Source organism: Chelonoidis abingdonii, chromosome 18 (genome assembly GCF_003597395.2).
Source record: "Chelonoidis abingdonii isolate Lonesome George chromosome 18, CheloAbing_2.0, whole genome shotgun sequence".
In the NCBI taxonomy this organism is placed as follows: domain Eukaryota; kingdom Metazoa; phylum Chordata; order Testudines; family Testudinidae; genus Chelonoidis; species Chelonoidis abingdonii.
In genome coordinates, this window is record NC_133786.1 from 14511003 (window position 1) to 14531305 (window position 20303).

Consider the following 20303-nt stretch of genomic DNA (forward strand, 5'->3'; position numbering starts at 1 on the left):
TTCTCATGCACTGTTGAACCACTATCATGTTTCACCCCAGAGCTGGCTGCATTTCAGTGGTGGGGTAAATGCTTTTTCAAACACAGTTAGAAAACTTGGTGAAGTGTTTTGGATCTATTGAAATGAAAGGTTCTATAGCAGGGGTTGGCAGCCTTTCAGAAGTGGTGTGCTGAGTCTTGATTTATTCACTCTAATTTAAGGTTTCACGTGCCAGTAATATATTTTAATGTTTTTAGAAGGTCTCTTTTTGTAAGTCTTTAATATATAACTTAACTATTGTTGTATGTAAAGTAAATAAGGTTTTTTAAATGTTTAAGAAACTTCATTTAAAAACAAATTAAAATGCAGAGCCCTCCAGACCAGTGGCCAGGACCCAGGTAGTGTGAGTACCATTGAAAATCAGCTGTGTGCCGCCTTCGGGACGTGTGCCATAGGTTGCCTACTCCTGTTCTACAGAAATGTAAGATATTACTACTACTAGGCAACGAATACATACCCTGTGTGAGCAATTCAAGGAGGATGACCTCCCTCAGCTCACTTAGTACCATAACGCAGAGTGAAGCAAGCATTCAGCAACACAGCTCAAACAAGTGCACGGAGCAATCAGAAATACAGCTCACATGAGCGCACGGGGAGAGAAGTGTTTTTCAGGAGACCACAGAAACAATCAATGTGTGAAGAACTTACAAAGTCTTGATTCAACACCCAATGAAAATCCTTCCAATGGCTTCAATGGGCTTTGGATCAGTTTGCATGTGAGCACAACACCCACCACAGTGCCACATGTACGACAACTCATCTTCATCCAGAAAACATCACGTGTGGCTGCTCTCAAGAAACAAGATTCTCACCCTCAAACCCACTCTCAACCAGTGCACGCACACAAAAAACGAGCCAGAAGGGAACAAGGACTTCAACACAAAGGCAAGGTGTTAGGAAAGCCTTGCTGTCTCTGGGCACACATAGTGCTTGCCCTAGGTCAAGCGATGTGATTATTCAGGGTCTAAAACCCCACCTCAAACATACATCGCCTTTTCAGATTAGTAGTGGAGTCATAATGACACAAGGAAACGCGAGGGGAAAGGCAATGGGAGAGAGTGAGAAACTACAGGCAGCAACAGCTGTAGCCAAACTAAACACAGCCTGTTCTTGGGCTGACAGGAGAGGATTCCATCACAAAGTATCTGAACAAAGCCTCTTCCTTAACTGCTCTGGGGGCTGTTAAACACCACACCTCGCCATTCACTGGAGCCAGCTCCAAAGCCAGTGGAGCTGTGTAAATGTTAAAATAGGCAGGGACTGAACTCTGCACTGAGACTGCAAGGACCAGCCCTTTAGGCCTCTCCCCTCTGGCAAGGTCAGCATGACTAGTGAGCGAGGGAACTGGAAACACTCCATTGTGGGTGGCTAAGCAGGTGTTGCTGAACTGGCAAAGGTGAGTTACCTCAGAAATTACTGTGGACTCCATAGGCCGTGATGGGGCAAACCAGGCTGGTTCAGAAGGAGACAGAATGAGGCTCTTGGCAGCTCCACTGTTTGCAGAAAGGCCCAGGGAAGCTGAAGTGGTCATGGAACCGTCAAGGGAGACAGACATCTAGTGACTAAGGCTCAGAGACTCTGGGGACCCCGGTTCATTTCCTAGCTCAGTTATAGACTCCCCATGTGACCCTACACAAGTCACTGCCTCTCTCTATGCCTCCATTTCCCCTCTGTAAAATGGGGACAGCACCTCACTACCTCACACAAGGATACCATCTATTCGTGGCTGTGAGGTGCTCAGATCCTACCATGGCTAGCAGTTAGAGGAGGCTGAGGTTCATCAGCAGGTAATTGCCCGAGCAAGCCAGAGTCTGATCCCCATCTTTGGCAGATCAGGAGGATCTTTCACTGAGGCAGCTCTTCCAAAGCTATTTCACCATCATCGCACACTCCACCTCCCAGCTGTGACAGTCAGTGGGGATAGTCGCTGTGTCTCCTCGGGGTAATATAGTCCTCAAACAAGGTGAAACGCAACTGAGCAGCCACTCTTCCCTGCTTGCCTACAAACAGGGAGAGAGCCTCAAATCCATCTGTGCAAATGGGATGCTCCTCCTGCAGAAGGAAGTGCGTTGTGGGCTGGAATCGCAACCCAACTCCTCACTGCTTAGTGATTTAAAGGTGTATTGCCCCCTTCCGCAATGTATAAGAAATGGAATTCTAGAGTTCAAATGCTCGCACAACACTAACTCAGCTGTATTGCACAGTCAATATAATTCATTAATCACAAAAATTACTATGTTATTGTTCATTGTTTATCCTGCAATATGCAGGATGTGCTATGTAGCTTGGCTAGCACAGTGGGAGCAACCTCAACTCTGGGAATCTCCTAACTTCTGATTTCTCAACTTTAATATTTGTGCATTTTCTGGGCTCGATTTTGGGAGTTATTTGATATTCAGTTACACTCACTGTTCTAACTTGACACCAGCTCTCAGATTCTTGGGGTTTCCAGTCTCACTAATTCTCATGATTTTACCATGAGAATTGCTGTATTTGGTACAATATTCAAGTTCCAGATGCTGGAGTCAGATGATTGTGAGAATATCAGCCTTCATTTAAAAAAAAAATATTCTAGGTCTCACGGTTACGAAGAGAAGCTTGGAAATGACCTAGTGTACTCTAAAGGCTCAAAATGTGTCAAGTAAATAAAAAGAATCCAATATCTACTGTTTTTTGAAATCACATTTTTAAGAGAGAGACTCATGGGTTTTTTATGCTTCCGCTTGCTGTGGCTCTTTACTAGCACAAAATGTCAGGCTGACATTTCCATTTCATGCTCTCTCATCTGGCCTCCCGTAAGTATGTATGTTGCAGTTACTATCATATTTGCAACATATCTGATTTTATGCAAAAAGACCACGGCTGCCCAATCCATCCCACATGTACACAGTAATCCGTCAACTGTTTCAAACAGCCAGACATCGGTGCTAATCTACTGGTACATTTGGCTGGAGCTTAAGTGGATTCACAGGCAATAAGAAGTATCTCTGGCAAGATGCTCACAGCCTGGCATGACTGTGCTACAACCTGATGGGGTCAATGTATTATTAATAGCACCCTGCCTCGCTGCTGATCCTCTTCACCACATTGCTTGGAGTGGACATCACACTGCACTTCCAGGATCACATGGACACAGTAGTGTTGCATTCATGCCTTTATCAGCAGTCAATGATGCAAGCAGCTGCTTTGCCCTTACAGAAAAGTTTGGCAACACTCAGATGACTTATGAACTTGTATACAAGGAAGCAACACAACAAAACTGAATTACATTTGTGACCTCCCAGTAAATGAACTGCAAGCAGTGTCCTCAGGGGGCCTTGGTTATATAAAGATCCCCTTCCTGCTGGGAAGATCACTCTGATACAGACAGGTTGTGCTGTTCATTACGCCACTGAGTCTTTTCCATGCTGCTATTCCCTCTTGCGGCATCTCCTACGGGCACACTCTAGAGGCTGCAGGCAGAGAAAGGTTGGCTAACGCAAAGGTGAGCTATCAGCTATGAAAGTTCTTTAGCATTATTACAAACTTTATTTAATAAATAACCCTATCTCACAAGATATGTTCTATAGGAGGTAGTTCAAAGATTAGTTACGCTGTGTAAAAAACTAAGCAAAGGGACAGGGAGCAGTCAAGCATTTCGTGCGAGGGACCACTAATAAGGACCGATGGGTTCCATTTCCAACTCTGAGAGAGAAGCTGATCTAGGCTAGAATTTTCAGAAGTGCCAAAAGGATCAAAAACTTAAGTCACATTCTCAAAAGTGACTTAGGAGCCTGAATGTCACTGAAAGGTAATGAGACTCAAGTTTGCAATTGCTCAAGTCACTTTTGAAAATGGAACTTAGGCAAAATTCTGCTCCTAGTATTGAATACAGAGCACTGAAAATCAGGACTCCTGGGTTCTGTTCCTGGTTCTGTGACCTCTGGCATGTCATCCAACCTCCCTGTTTTCCCCTCTGTCAAATGGAGTTAGCAATACCCAACTATCTCTTGGAAGCGTTGTCACACTGTATTACTTAAAATGTATCACGTGCTTTGAGATTCTTGATAAAAGATGCTATAGACATAAAATCAATAGTAGTATTCTGCAATAGTTTGGCTGCTTTGATTGGAAAGGAGGCAGCAGGGGGCTTAAATATAGTTTATATCTAAATATGTAAATTACTAGAGACTTCCTCAAACTGAGCAGAAGCAGAAGCAGAATGTTGTTCTGCTCAATAAAAAATTTGCAGTGCATAGTACCCTTCTCACTAACAGCTGGGCATTTTTACTGTGGTGAAGCATGAGGGGAAGGGGAAAAAGACAAGAAAGGTACTCAGGTAAAAATCTGAACTTTCAAACAATGACAGTAACAGCTCCATTGTGATTTACTACCTTCATCCACGCACCTGATGGGATAAAAATATTAAAAGGCTGCTATGTCGCTCCATTTAATCTGGGCACGATTAGATCAGCACAGAACAATGAAATTGATGAGCAATTGAAAATGGCAGCTGATTCCTCCTGAACGCCTCGCTGATGTCTGAGCCTGTGCGCAAAATCCCACAGCTAGATGAACAGGAGAATAAAGCAGTCCCTCTTGCTCCCTGTCCCCACCACGAAAAATAAGGGCACCTACCACTGAAATGTGAAGAATGCACTATGGAGTACAAAGTGACTTCTTGGGGCATTTTGTGCTGGGTCAAAGTCCTACCGTGTTTATCTTTCTGTACAATTCGATAAAGACCTTTACAAAACACAGTATCCAAGCCACAACCGTTCTGATTTATTATCCAGTGCAGAAAGGCGCCAGGCACCTATTACTGGCAACTGAGGGAAAACACTGCCCAATTGGTGGCATAAGATCCAGCTTCCTGTTTAACTCCCAGCAGCTCTGCCTAGATTCTACCCTGTAACCTCATGTCTGTCCCACGGAACATGAAGAGGACTCCATGGCAGGATTCCCTCAGCATAGATACCCGTGGGATGATGTCCCCTTGGGGATCCAGAGACAGTGATCTGGGAGGGGCTTATTGCAGCAACCTGCCTGAGACACCACGGTGGGGTGGCCTGGAAGGGACAGATCAAGGAGTCAATCAGCAGAAGAAGGCATTTTTCTGAAGAAGGATGAGTCTATTTGAAAGAGTTGGGGAAGGAAAGAATGAGTTGGAGAAGAATATCCCTGAGAGACTCAGGAAGATAAATGTTTAAAGGACGTTCCTTGCTGAGCAGGGGCCTTAATAGGAGTCAGGGGGCAATAGCAGCAAAATTCTGGTAGATCTGGGCCCCTTTCAATCTCAGTTCCTGCCACCGTATAGATGGAGATCTGTATGTGGTACTAAAGGTGTTGCTGAGTGACATCTCTTTAGCAACAATTTCTCTTCCAATTAAAAGCAGCTGAACACAATCTGAACTATCACTGCTCAATAACCAACCAAACTAACAGAGTGCAGGAGTCTTGTCAGCTCAGGGAAACACAAAAAGGACGAAACTGAAATAAAAATCATCAGCTGTTCTAGGAAAGGAGCAAATACCACCAGTCACTATGGGACTTTGTCTTATTAAGGAGGTTAAGTGATGAATAGGGAAGTGTAAACAGATTTTTCATTAATCAAATCAAAGGCAAAAGGTGCTAGGCTGTGTTTTCAACAGCAGTTCCCCATAAATTAACCTTCCTGAATCAACTTCATTAGAGGCACCAGAGAACAGGTATACATTGCTTTGGAAGGCTGGGTTTCTTTTTCAGTTTTAGTCCCCGAACCTCTCTCTTTTTGGGCTTTCTGCAGTGTGCTGCATCACAAGTCTCTCTTGCAAACTTTCTTCAACGTTTTAGAGTCACTTTTCTGGAGAAACAATGGGGTCTGCAGTAAATTTATGCTGAAAACAATTTAATTAAGGGGAGACCAGATGGCTCAGTGGCATCACTCTTGCACACTAACAAATCACACTGCAAGAAACTCAGCTAAGAAGAATATTGAATCAACTTCTTGCATTGTCAGAGGGGAGAATTTTAGGCCCATAGAGATTTTTGCTTGTTAGATATTTTGTTTTTAAAGCTATACAGAGTCCCTTTGAGAGAAACAAATTGCCGCATAAAACAATCCGAAAACATCAAGATATAACATTTCCTTCTCTTCCTGGATGCTCCCTCAATAGGACTGATGCTTCTAGTTCAAAAGATTTCTCAGACACACACAACATATTTCCCCGCTACAATCTTGAGTGGCTTTTACTTTATTCTGATAGATTAAGCGAAAGCTAAGGGTAAAATTCACCTGTGGGCAGAGGGACAGCACAAGGCCTATGCACCCTATTTTGAGGGCTTAAATGGAATTTAAGTGGTGCACAGGCATTAAACAGGCCCTTTCCACAGAGAAGAATTTCACTCTCAGTGAAAAGAACGCAAGCAATTTTAACCATACGACCTTGCCCATTCCCCTGAGTCTTTTTTAACCTGGTGCAGCTGCTCTGTAAAGTGACACAAAAGAACTAGGTTTGACCATTTCCTGCTAAACAGGTGGAAGACACCAGACTTTTGTAATCATGCTCCAACTGCACAGTCCTCACTGGCTAACGGATGGAACAGAGCGAACGATGGTCTGACCACACAGCACAATACAAGAGCTCTCTTGCTCTACCATAGGCAGAGCTGAGTTAAAATGCGTCCTCCAGAACCCAGAGACACCCTATCCAAACAGCTCAAGTCAACAACTCTAACATGAGGCGAGCTTAGCCTTTGGGTCCTTGATCCTTTTCTAAAGATGGCCAGGCACTCAGTGGGGAAAGCAAAAACAAAATATAAAGAAGTCTTCTCCAAGGTCAGGAACTTCAAACAAAAGTTCAACTTTTAGGCCCTGTCTATGGTACCTGCCAACGCCTCCTTGTAAAAGCTGGTATCAATCAGCTTCACCTTAACACAGTTTCAGAAAGAAATGCATTTAGGATCCGACAGGACAACTTGCATGAGTAAGTGCTACACAACAAGACTAAAGAAAGGAGAATCAGATCCTTAATGCCTGGGTATTTCGAAAAACAAGATGGTTAAATCTCTCTTCTCCCAGTCACCTTAACAGAAACCTATGACATGCCTTGTGATTTCCAAGCAATTCAGCAACAGGAACTTCCACTGGAGAATGAATAATCTAATCACTCTAACTGCACGAAATTCTTTCTTGTCCATAGCTTGGATAAGCTCTTCATGAGACATGCGCTCTGTCCTATAATTTATCAATAGGCTCATAACTCTTAGATTTACTTGCCATGCACAATTCTGGCTGTTCTTTCCAATGCTTGCTTGCTGACTGTCTTGAGAATCTGGGCATGCCACAGCTACTGGCAGCTCATTTAGTTCTCCAGACATCCCAGTTCTCCTGGTATTATTAGCAGTTCAGAATCAAAGGTTAGTTTTAAAACTCCACTTAAAATTTACATCAAGTAGCTAATTTCTTTATTTCTCAAAGTGGCTGCATTGAATTAACATATCCCAATCCTTCTTCCTTGCATCAGAAATAACAAAATTGTAGGGTGACATTAAGAGACAACCACGAAACAAAAATGTGTTTTGTTTCATTAGTCACAGGCTGTGCACCAGCCAGCTGTATGTGCTAAAAATATGCCAGAGTTTAAGATTTTGTAAATTAAATGCATTGCAGTAGACAGCTCCTCTCAGGTGGGAATCCTCCTCCTTCCCATTTCCAGTAACCATGTAATAAATCTTAAAATAACAGAGCCTGAATCCTGCAGATTGATTCTTGCTTTGTTACCTAAACAATTTCCTCTAATGTTGTCGTATCAGATTCAACCTTACTCTCGAGATCCCATCTGCAGACTCTACCATGCTGCTATAGTGAGCCAAGATCTTCTGCTGCTGTAAATGAGCATGTGTGCATTGACTTAAACGGACGTATGTGGTTTATATCCGGTCTGCTAGTCTGAGTGCTTCCCACAGAGTCACAGACCGCACAGCAGGCGCTCTTCAAAGTGCTGAGAATGGCAGACGAAAGGCATCATCTGCTTCTTGGCAGTTCATCTTATTCACCCCTTTTGACAAGAGGAATGATGGTTAGAGCAGTCACCTGGGACCCAGGTTCAATTCTTGACTCTGTCACAAACTTTGAACAAGTCATTTAGCCTCTCTGTGCCTTAGTTCCTGGTTTCTAAAATAAGGCAAGTAGCATTTCCCTACCTCACAGAGGCGTTGTGAGGATAAATACATTAACAATCACAAGGCACTCAGATACTTCAGTAATGAGGGACGGATAGGAGGGATAGATGGATGGGCAAATATTCATAACGCAATACTCTAGGCATTCCCACTCATAATGGTCAGGTGACACAGAACTGTATTTATCTACACTCAGAATTCTTCTGATCTCAGAAAAGAATAAAAAACATATTTAACTTGGCACTCCTTTCTAGACAACATTTCAACTAAAAGGAGATAAAAAGGTCATCTGAGCAGCCTCCCAACTGCACCAATATATATGGTCACTACAGCCAGCTGCTTGCAAACACACAAACTAAAATCTCCAGCCCAAAGCAAAACATAACTGCAAATAAAACATGCAGATTATCATTCAGATACTATGAAACCCTACGACAGAGACAGCTAGTACCTGTATCTATGTCACTTAAACACTCTAAGCTGTGCCTCCAAAGAAGCCATGAAGGGAAAAAAATGGGGAAAAGGCTGGGTCCTCAGAAAATTGCTTCTGTACTTTGACTTAACCTGCTAAAGAATTCTACAACAAGCCAGCTGGCAAGTGGTATTTTTGGTTAAGTACATGAGACAACCTGGAAAAGGAACAAATACACCATACTGATGCAGGTTATCTTAACAAATTCCTTTTAAAATCAGCAGTGACAGGATCCCAATTGTTTCAGGTGACGCTCTGGACTAAACTCCTATTTCTTTTGTTACAAACCTCTTGGACGATTTTATTTACTTAGTTTTAACAGAAAGGTCCCAAAGTGCAAAGGAAAATGTCACCTAATCACTGCTCAATGACCAATACATTTCATTGGTGCGGGTGGGGAGGGGGAAGAAGAATTTGAAAGTACTGGATTAATCTGAACTGTTATCTGGGATCAGAGAGCGTAACGGTTCAATAGAAATTGTAACTACTGGGAATTTTCTGTTTGTTTTTTAAATAATCACTTCAAATGAAAACAAAATAGAGATGATTTACACGTAGAATTCAGAGATCTAAACAAACAGATTTTGTTTTGGGACACAGCCATGCAAACACGTTTTTGTTGTGGGTTTACACAGCCCCGGCACAATGGAGTCCTGGCCCATGATTAGGATTCCTGGGCGACTACAGCACTACTACTGCTACTAACAATGCTGGAAGAAAAAGACAACGTTTGTAGCCCTTACATATCTGGATGGCTCTTCCCTGTTTCGGTCATTCATGTCTGCAGGAATGCTCCATGTGGCCATTGGTCCCTTGGCAAATGGTTTCGGTAACTGGCCCCTGAACTCTGATGGGATGAACTGGAGCTGCCAACTGCAGAAAACAGAGAGAGGAAAATCTGAAATGAAACTCTAGGAAACATCAGAATTTTGTAACGAGAAAGCAAAAAGCGTAACTAGAGGCTTTCCAGTCTACAGCGCAAACAGTCCTGCTAGAAAAGCAGCAATGGGTTAGACGTATGCACAGAGCCAGCGCCCCACCCACCAAATTCAGTTGCACCTAAGCAAGATGACCCTGTTCGCAGAAAGACTTAAGCACATGGGTAAGAACTACTGAGGTCAATGGGAATACAAAGAGAATATACCCTCTCTCTCATAAATTTCACTTACAAGATGCACTCATAAACTTAAGCAAGTGAACCATAACTGAGCCATCCGTGGAAACACAAGCGGAACTCCCATAAATTAATGTGGCTCATGACAGATACACAACGCACAAAGGGGAACACAACCCCACCCATCTCCTATGTCCAGGCTTCTGTTCCCCATTAATCCTGGCAAGCTTCCTTAATGATAAAAACAGTTAAAAGACATGACGGGCATGGGCCAGAACACTGTCAGTGAAATGCATTTTGATTGCGGTGACCACTCAAGGAGTCCTGGAGGCATACTGTCCAGGAGCTAAACTACATTCAGAAACAATGGACTGAAACTGGCATCAGGCCTTTTCCATCCACATTTAACTTTTGAACTTCATTTAATATTTGCAAGTCAAATAACTTTGGCCACATCTGCTAGACGAGAACCCGTGCCAGCCAGGAGCAAGGCACTTCAGCTGGTGAAAGGAAAAGCTTTGTTCAGCACACTCTTGAATAAATTGAATAAACACTCCAGCAGTTTTAAGAAATGCAGGATTCTACAGCCACTTGTCCCCTAACAGCTTGTATTTCAGGCCTTCAAGGACTAATCCCAGTACTCATCCACGGCAACTGCTTCACTGGGAAATCATCAACTGCTGTCTGCAAGCCCAGCAAAGCAGTGGGACATTTGCCCATGAACACGATCTTTTCAAATAGAGCGTACTATCTTGCAGTTCTGCAGGATGGACAGAGGGAGGGCTGTTTTGTTTTTGTTTTTTACCCTTTCCACCTAAAATTAAAGGCCATCACCTAAAACTGTTTGGCAAGAGTAGTGGGGATTTTTGGGACACATTCCCAAAGCAGTACACAGGGTTCTGGTGGCTAACACCCTATGCCTGGCGTAGGCAACCTATGGCACGGGTGCCAAAGGCAGCACGCGAGTTGATTTTCAGTGGCACTCACACTGCCTGGGTCCAGGCCACTGGTCCGGAGGACTCTGCATTTTATTTAAATTTAAATGAAGCTTCTGAAACATTTTAAAAACCTAATTTACTTTACATACAACAATAGTTTAGTTATATATTATAGACTTATAGAAAGAGACCTTCCAAGAATGTTTAAATGTATTACTGGCACGCAAAACCTTAAATTAGAGTGAGTGAATGAAGACTTGGCACACCACTTCTGAAAGGTTGCCGACCCCTGCCCTATGCTGTTTTGAAGATATACCCCTAAGATGGATGCAGAAAGCCAACTGCCAGTATCAGGAAATGAGATCAGTTGGCTCTGCCTGACCTCCTTTTAAGTAGCATATATAATCCTGCCCATTTCTTAGTCAGAGGCTCATCATAATGGGAAAAAATCTCCTTCTACCTTTACAGATGTCCAATGATTTTTTCCAAAGCAAAAGCTTTGCTTCTTAAGGAAGCAACAGCTGCCCATTGCTCATGAGCAACCCTACAACAACAAACCAGTGTGCCTGGGGGCTGAAAGACCACTTTAAAAAGTAAAACATAATTCAGTTTCAAGCTCCCAAACAGAATGGCTGTGAACTAGAGTAACTGAAAGTACATCATTTCAGAATGAAGAAAACAACCTTGACAGGACCACTGTAAGAATCTGAATTGTCACCATCCATGCACATGGCTTAACAAATTAATTAATTTAAAATACTTTGAACATCTGAAAAGTAAACAGATGAGTCATTCTTTCCAAGATGGCAGGTACACGTGGCACAAGTTTGAGGGCTCGGCATTATGGACAGCTTGTGAGATGAATTCTTGTCAAAACTATCCTACAAACTGCATCCTGAGAAGCATATTCTTAAAACTAATGGTTTTATGATATTTCCATGCACCCCTGAACTTGTGCATCAACTACATCTGATGCTCTGGATAACAAATTGAGACTGTAGATGTACCCTGTGGACTTCTTATTTCACTATGATAATTGTTGCCGTTGGCTCTCCATAAAGTTTAAAGGAATGCCGTCTGCAGTCTAACCTGAGTTCCTATGTTTCTAGGGAACCTTGAACACAACAACAGGTGAGTCTCCAACAGCCTCGCCCCTAAACATAGCCAAGCAGACATGGACAAACAAGCCGAGATGGAGAATTTGCAGAGAATGGATTCAGTGGCTAAAAGACCTGGAGAGAGGAGCCATCAGTCGGACAAGGCTGATAAATCTGCCTGTCACGAAGCATCACTCGGAAGGGCAGGCTTTGTTTCTGAAATTATCATCATGTTATGCACATCTTGCTCTCACTTTGGTCCCAGTTCAGCAAGGGGACTAACTTCAGGCACACGAGTTGACATCAGTAGCACTAGCATCAAGCCGGGCAGCTGCTCAAGTATCTTGCTGAATCAGGTCCTTTATGATGAGCAACTTACTTATCTGGCAGGAGAAAGCTGCTCGGAAATCGGTACCACTCCTTCCCCACACAGACATTAACTGGCCTCCCCTCTGGCACTGTGTGAATAGTCGGATCAGTGGCAATCCTATGAAATTCTGGATACAGGTCCAGAGGCCCGTGGTAGCCTACAAAGGAGGAAGATTGCGAACAAAGAGTGAAAAGGCGGGTTGTATTCTCATGGCTTGACTTGTTTATATTTAAGCCTCTCATCAAAATGCTGGGAGGGTTTGGAGTACATACCCAGCTACCTAGCTCTGGTATCCAGAAAGTACCCATCCCAATGGCATCATATTCCATTAAGACTAATGCCAACCCACTTGCGATATTACAGCAAGGCCAGCTTCAACTTCTGCCATATTGTCCACAAAAAGCTGTCAAAATCATGAACATTCCTGCCTTTGTTGTTTAATAACACGTTGATTTTATTTTAGGCCTCTCCCCATGCCATACGTTTCCACTGTTCACGGAGTTTAGCTTAACTGAGAACAACAAAAGGGGAGATTCTACAAGGGCTTTGCTAAAGTATAAAACTTCATAATCACAAGCCAAGGTTTGCTAACCTTGGCTTAATGAACATAAAGCGATTGCTGGATGACTAACTGAAATATTGCATGTGCACCCAGAGCAAAGGATGGGCATGTAGTAAAATAAAGAAATATAAAAACAACACTATAAATAAATATTCATACAAAGCCTCAAATGCTTTCAGGGCCTTCTTAATGGATAGCTTCATAACTAAATAATCTAATCTACACTAAAATGTAGTTAGGATCCAAATCCATTTAAGTACCTTGCTATAACATGCCACTTTTATCACCACTCTTCTGTCACTACCGTATATGGCTTCAATCCTGCAAATACATATGCCCAGGCTTTACTTTATTTACGTGAGAAGCTCCAGTGAAATTAATAGGACCACTCCTGGCCCCAATTCCAGAAAGCAGATACACGGATACTTAACATTAAGCACATGCTTAAATCCATTTCCATGCATGAAAGCACTTAATCACATACCTAAGTACAAGCTTTACATGCTGAAGTGCTCTCCAGAGTATGGCCCCAGATGTGTAAGCACTGGTCTACACACAGACAGGATACTGGTATAACTATGTTGGTTAGGGTGTGATTCTTTTTTTCTGATATAATTATACCCGTACAAGCCCTAGTGAGGAAATCGTTACACTGGAATAACAGTGCTTCATACTGGTACAGCTTATCCCCAGAGGTGAAGCGTTATTGCATCTCTATTATTATACTGTATCGTTAAAGTAGAACAACTTTTATGTGCAGAACAAGCCCTAATTGTTTGTGAAGTCCCCTCTGGACTGTCTTGAAACTGTCTGGGTTCAAGAACAGGACCATCCTAAAACACCAACCTTTGAATAAAGCCATGGAGCGCGAGAGTGACAAGAGTCCAAAGAGAAAAACCGTCCCCAGAGCCAGCCAGTTGGAGGAGACTGTGTAGTGCTCCAAGCGGTAACGCTGGAATGCGAAGTGGTAACATTTCTGAGGGGACAAAAAAGTATTAACATCATTAAACCTATGACGCAGCTGAACAGAGATCCAGCCCAATGCCCATGGGGAGAGAGCCACATGCAATGGGGAGAACAGAATGCAAGATGTGATTAATTTAAAGGGACACTAACAACTTCAATTCTTTAGAAACTAAATTTAAAAAAAAACATTTTCTAATAAATCCTCTGTAACAGATGTAGCTTCCAGAGTCAGTGAATGTGTCTGCCATCTCAGTTTCTCAGACTTGGCTCCTCAAAAAAATGCCTAGAGATTCACTTGCTTCAACCACATCCCCTTCTTGGGAATTTGATTTATTTAAAGAACTGTTCAACTGAACTCATCACAAACACTTTTCAACTCTCTTTCCCAGGAGTTCTTCCTTACTGGGCATCACAGCCCTCTCCAAACCAGGCCTCCTGCCTGGCAATTCCCCAAAACCAGTACCAGCTGATAGTTCTACTACTGTTCTCTGTGGGTGCCTGTCGCCAGGCCTTCTCCCAGACCCTGGGTCTCTCTCCTTTCTCCATCTGGACTGACTCCCTCTTTAAAGAAGTTCCATTTCCAAGTTTCTGTCACACAATACTTGGGCACCTGCCTGAACAGCAAGCTGCTTGTCTGGGATTGCATCAAATGATGGATCTTTCCAAATATTTGGGCCACTGACTATTACAGATAGAGCCAGGGTTGTTCTCACAGCATGTGAGAGAATTGCTAATTAAGGGCAGTTGAGACGTTTCAGTGCTAACGCAGAACACCCAGGAAATGTCATGCATATTAATATTTGGTGGTAGCACGTGACATCCTTAGCCTACTGTTCAGGCTAATCCAAGATTTTTACATCATTAGCACATTCTATTCAAATATTTATGCCATTTGGGGAGGGAAATCTCCCCAATTTTGCTCCTGCATCACTGCTTTATGGGGACTGAATGATTCTGCACATGTTCTCAACCAACTACAACTGGAGGATTATGTTTAGCGAGCTACTTTGTAAAAGCAGCAAACACATACGCATTTTAACTTTACAACAGTTGTGTTTTTTCAATCCCAGGGCTTTATGATCAATCTATGTGCCACATTCTGAAAACTCAAACCCCACTAGCTAACAATCAGAAACAGTTGACTGCACATCATGCTCTTGGAGTTACACAACAGGCACTGCAGAACTATGCAGATTACTGCAGATTATGTTGCAGCAGCAGATGCTCTACAGATGTTCCCAAGACTTCGGGAGCAATGATATAGAAGTCAACTGGTAATTAAACCCCCTTTAGGTACCAGGTTATAAAACGCAGCACTTCCCACTGAAACCCACCTGTAGGGCAGAGAGAGCCACAGCTCCACAGAGACAGATAAGAGGATATATGGGAAACAGAAACCTCTCCTCTTTGTGGGGTTGGCTGAAGAAAATCAGGATCCAGATGTACATAGGAGCTAGCGTAAGCCAATATGGGCGACCCAGATTCTGGACTGAAAGAAGCATAAACCAGTCAATCAAGGCTCATGAGACTAGTGAAATAAAGACAAGGGCTTTCCCTCAGTTTTCATTCTCTCTCTCTCTCAAATGGAATGTTTCACTATTCAATCCCAAGCAGCACTTCCACTCTCCATACCACAGACAAAATAGCAAGGAATCAGTCAGGAGTAAAGCTTGCTTAGTGGATTTCTGTAGGCTCCAGATGCCCTAAAGGTCCCAGAATGCAGGGAAGCCAGAGCCCAAAAGAAGGAGAAGCAGGATCTGGATAACAAGCCTATAACTAATCCCAGGAAAAAAAGACAAATCCATCATGACCTGAAGCTTTTGAGCAGGAAATCAAAAATTCCTGATATTTGCTTTGTTGTACTATACTAGCACATCCAGGAATCAGAGAGAGAGTCCAATGAAGCTTATATTCCTAATTGAAGTGATTGTTTATGTACTGGTATTTCCAAAACCCTTGTTGCTTCATTACAAAAATAACAGTGCATGTAAGATCTCTCAAGTAACTTCTGTGTGTGTAAAGCGGGAAGAAATTCAAAAACAACAATATACCCTGAATTTTAGTCTGATGAAGGTGCTCAATGCAACTTGAAATCCTCTCATCCCACCCCTCCAAAAGCTGTAGTGTTAAACAAATAAGCATAGAGGCATTTCACAGACAATAAGAACAAAGCACTCAGAAGAATGGCTTCTGCTGTTAGGTACACAAGTGTTAGGTGAGCAGCAGCAAACCTGTATTTATAGAATCTCCAACTGAGCTTTTACTGGTTTCCGACAATCTGTCGGCCACATTCAAGGAACAGACACAAGCAGCACGCTCTAGTGTACGCTTTCAGGAAGATATACTACAATGCCATTTCTTAACACAATTCCATACATAATCAGAATCCTAACAGGAGATGCTGATTACGATGCTGCTATCTGCCCCTAAAATTTACCATGTGTCCATCTTTGGGAAAAATGTGTTAGCAGCAGCCAGGGGAAGACACAACCACTGGGTTTTATCTTCTTCCACTCCCCCACAGCCCTGGTATTTAAGAAGAGCATCTTGCCAAACTGCATGAGTTAAACTGACATCCTTTGATTTAAGAGAAACCCAGTATGAACTGGACAATGTTTTGTTTTTTCACAGTGTAATTTATGAAGGACTAAGTGATCACTTTGAAAGTCAGATGTCAGACTAAACTACCAGAATGGTCCCTTCTGGCCTTAACATCTATGAATCTAAAATCTACCAAAATGATATTTAATTGTATAATTTTCTAGCAGCAGCAGCAGCACTTGACATGCCATATTTTGGGCTACAATAAAATTTATGGCCACCCCTACTAGCCCTTAGAGCAGAGATATGTAATAGGACTGAGAATTTGAGCCTCATTTGTTCCCTTATGAAAGTAAATATTCAAGTATTTCAAGAAAAAACTATCATTTCAACGGCACAGCTGTGAAATGGTACATTAAAGTGCAAGAGACTTCCTAATTCAGGAAGCAGCTTTTCAGAAATCTGCCCAACGTGGGCTCAATCCTGCAAGGTGCCAAGTGTCTTCAAACAGTTCATACAAGTGCTCACTACTCAACTTCTTGAAAGATCACACTCCATGTGGGAAGCATCAAGGGAAAGGGATGATTAGAATGGTTTATGAAGAAATAATAACCCGAAAAATCCAAACTAGATCCAAAAAAACCCCAATCCTGTTGTCTTAAAGCTCTCTTCTGAAATGTCCTGGAAGTTGCATTTAAAATAACAGTAAAATAAAGTGTAGAGAACTGAGGGCTGACACTTTCAATCGAAGATAAGATGGAGATAACGACGAGTATTGCTTTTCCCCTAACATTTCTGTCAGGGTTATTTCTATAGCATCTGTGGCTGAAGAGCGTGCGGTTGTACAATTTGTCATACTTGCTCGGCGTACTTCAGCCTTGACAGCACAATGCTCTTCAGAGGAGAGGGAGGGGCGGGGAATGAAAGAATCATCCCTCTCAGGTGTAATCTGCTACCTCTGTCTCCAGCCTGCACCCATTGTAGGGTAAATAGTGCAGTGCAAATAATGAGCTCCTGGAACAGGCTGTGTTTTTGTAAAAAGTTCCCTGACCCTGATTTTGCTTCCACGAAAGACAAGCTGCATAGACAGCAAATAAGCTCTCTCCTAATTTTCAAGGATCTGGGAGACACGGGCTGTTGGAGCTCAGCTCTCAAAGACCGCAGCACTCACCATGAAATTTCTGTAGCAGACATTCCATGAGGAAGGTCAGCGGCAGGGCAAGCAGGGCCAAGGCAAACGCCACATTGAAGTTCAGGAAACCATTAATAAAATAGAAGGACCAGGGCTCAGTACCTGTGGGGGAGGAGGGGAGAGAAACAAAAGATAATTAGCATGAGTGATTAAAAGGACTAGATGTACGGCAGCCCTAGTCTTTCTCTGCCCGACCATGATTGGGATCAGCAGCTTCAGACATCGATTCTCTCTATACCCCATGGAGCTAAAACCAAAGAATGGGGTGAAGAGCATCTTAAAGTAAGAGAAGCAGTGTGGCCTAGAGGAATGAGCATGAATCCGATCTGAGCAGCTCCTGGGTTCTAATCCTGGCTTTGCCACTGATTTACTGTGTGACTTTCTAAGTCACTTCCACCTTTTTTTCCACAGCTATACATTGGGTTAACGATGCCAGGGGATTAGTCAATAGTGATTTGAAGGTGCTTGAGTGCCAAGTATTACATCGCTGTCTCCATGCAAGTAACTTCATTGCTTTTACCTTTAGGGATTAACCAAAAACACATACACCACATACTGTCTCTTCCTTTCCCCTTATTAATGGTTAAGCCTCAATGTTATACCTACTGCCTGCTGTTCATCAATCTATGGGACATTCTAACGATCAGCCCTGAAAGAATGGGCGCCTCTCAAAATGCAAATGAACGGCAGTGCTGCCATGATGCAGGACAGCCCACCATCCCATTCTGAAAACCTATGTGATAATGGCAACTAAAAGTGAGGTCAAGAGATTCTGCTTCTCCAAACCAGCACCCACTGCAGCAGAAAAGCTTCTCAAGTGAGAAGCAGCCACAGATACCCTGGATGTTAAGAGACTGTTACTGTTTGGAGCAATACTGTCTCACAGGCTGACAGAGCTATAAAACTTATTTCAAACAAACAAGAGAAAAGAGCTTGCATTCACACTTTATTCACCTGGGACACCTGCTGTAAAGGTCATCTATCTGCTAGTTACATACATCTTCAGTCTCTAAAGTTTCCCAGTGTGTTTTTCCTAGTTTAGCTTTAAGAATAGGACACAAAAACATTTGTTCAGTAAACACTTCAACCCCTCCTACTGGTTGTTGCAAGCTTCGAAGGATGCAAACTGACAGATATTCCAGTCCTACTGTCATTCGTTTGAACTCTTAATTCAAGATGCTAAAAATCCTGAACAGTGGGGAATGCCAGTTCCTCTCTGCACGTTTGCCACCTTCTTGGTATGATTAGCGCAATCAGTCAGTAAATGACATGCGGGGGCTTTAATCAATGCACTGTTGTGACATATGTCATATGCAGTAGCAATTTCCTGCAATCAGAGCCACTTAAAAAGGGTCTGTGTTGAAATTAATCAGACAACTGAAATACAGCAAGGAAAACCTGACACCTCCGCAGCTTGTACAACTAAATAAGATTAGAAGCTGAACTCATAATGTCAGAAACAAGGAGCAGGAGTTACCCAGGCAAAGACCAAGCAACTCATGTTTATTTGGGAATCCTACATCCATTAGCACGGCAGCACTGGAAGCAAAATGAAATTAACGTTCTGTTCTGTTGTTCTTTTTTTTAAATGGGAAAGTTTATAAGAAGTTCACCTTCAGTTCCCACCCAGTCACATCACCACCTTCAAAGTCTGGTGAGTATAATTCTCAGCCTGCTGCCGAAGCCCAAACATGGGACACAGAATGTGACCAAGACCCAAAAGGATGAACACACAATAATTATCCATGCAGCAAATTTGGAATGGCTGTAGGATTTCTTCCTCCAGTGTAAATAACCCTTTCCATAACCTCTATTTTATGATTCATTTCTGATGTCTATAATTTTGAATAACCAAAGTGAAAGAGAAACCAAATGTGTGCAGAATGTAGGTAACTTTGAGACTAAAATGAGTGCCCCTCTCCCCTTGGAAATCAGGGACATTTGAGAGGTATGTACGTAAGAGAAAAGCCTATAACATGGAGGAGAAATCAATTTAAACAGTATTATTTGTATTACTGTAGCGTCTAGGAGACCCAGTCATAGGGCCAGGATCTCATTGTGCTAGGAGCTTTACAGACACAGAACAAAAAGACAATCCCTGCTACAAAGAGCTTCCAATCTCAGTATAAGAACACAACTTAAGCTGTGTTGCTTATGTTCTACTGCTCTGAACTGTGATTATAGCTGAAACATGTTAGTTAACATTCAGGTAACACATTGCAATGTGCCTCAGTTTCCCCAGAGGTAAAATGGGGATAACAACTTACTTTCTTTGCAAAGCTCTACTGATGAAGAGAGATATATAGGAGCTAGGTATTAACTGAAATGATTACACCTTGTGAGAGGGAATCTTAAAAGGAAACTCTCAGATTTCAGGGGAAATTTAGAAAACGTGGGAAGAAGAAATATTCAGTATACTCAGAGTGGTGAATGGACTCCCTGTGGGAGAACTCCGTATGTAAACAAGGGTTCGGTTTCTTCCCAGTCCATCGGCTACTGAACTCTGTACTGCAGTAGCAATGCTGATGTGGAAGGAGTTGTGACAGGCTGCTACTTCAGCGTTGGCTGGAGCACCAGGGACGTGGGCAAGCAGGGTCAGAGGAAAGTCCCTCTCAAAACACACCTCTTCTCTGCAAGGGAATTGTGTGCCTCTCCAGTGTCCTAGCATATCATTGGCCAACATTGCAGCAGTCTCCCCTCCTGAGATCTGCTTTAATAACCCTCTTTAGCACACATGCTATCTCTGAGGAAACCCAGTCCACCTGTCCATGCCTTCCCCTCTAGCTTAATTTATCCATCTGTACCAGAACCTATGAACCATCTTTTAGGTGTCCACAGCCCACCAGCCAGGGCTAGGGCAATGTCAGACC

General features: G+C 42.8%; 1 protein-coding gene across 3 annotated transcripts in view; it reads right to left on the minus strand.

The window, feature by feature from the left end:
* ALG9 (ALG9 alpha-1,2-mannosyltransferase) overlaps positions 1–20303 on the minus strand; it is a 46572-nt gene that overhangs the window by 12979 nt on the left and 13290 nt on the right. For 2 of the 3 annotated variants that reach the window (XM_032788041.2, XM_075073598.1), the window contains 6 exons: positions 17413–17535; positions 15375–15476; positions 15035–15189; positions 13581–13710; positions 12182–12329; positions 9397–9526 (listed from right to left, as the gene is read on the minus strand). In XM_032788041.2, coding sequence (XP_032643932.1) covers positions 9397–9526; positions 12182–12329; positions 13581–13710; positions 15035–15189; positions 15375–15476; positions 17413–17535 — 788 coding nt within the window. The remainder of the gene's footprint in view (positions 1–9396; positions 9527–12181; positions 12330–13580; positions 13711–15034; positions 15190–15374; positions 15477–17412; positions 17536–20303) is intronic. The other variant, XM_032788042.2, reaches the window with a different exon arrangement.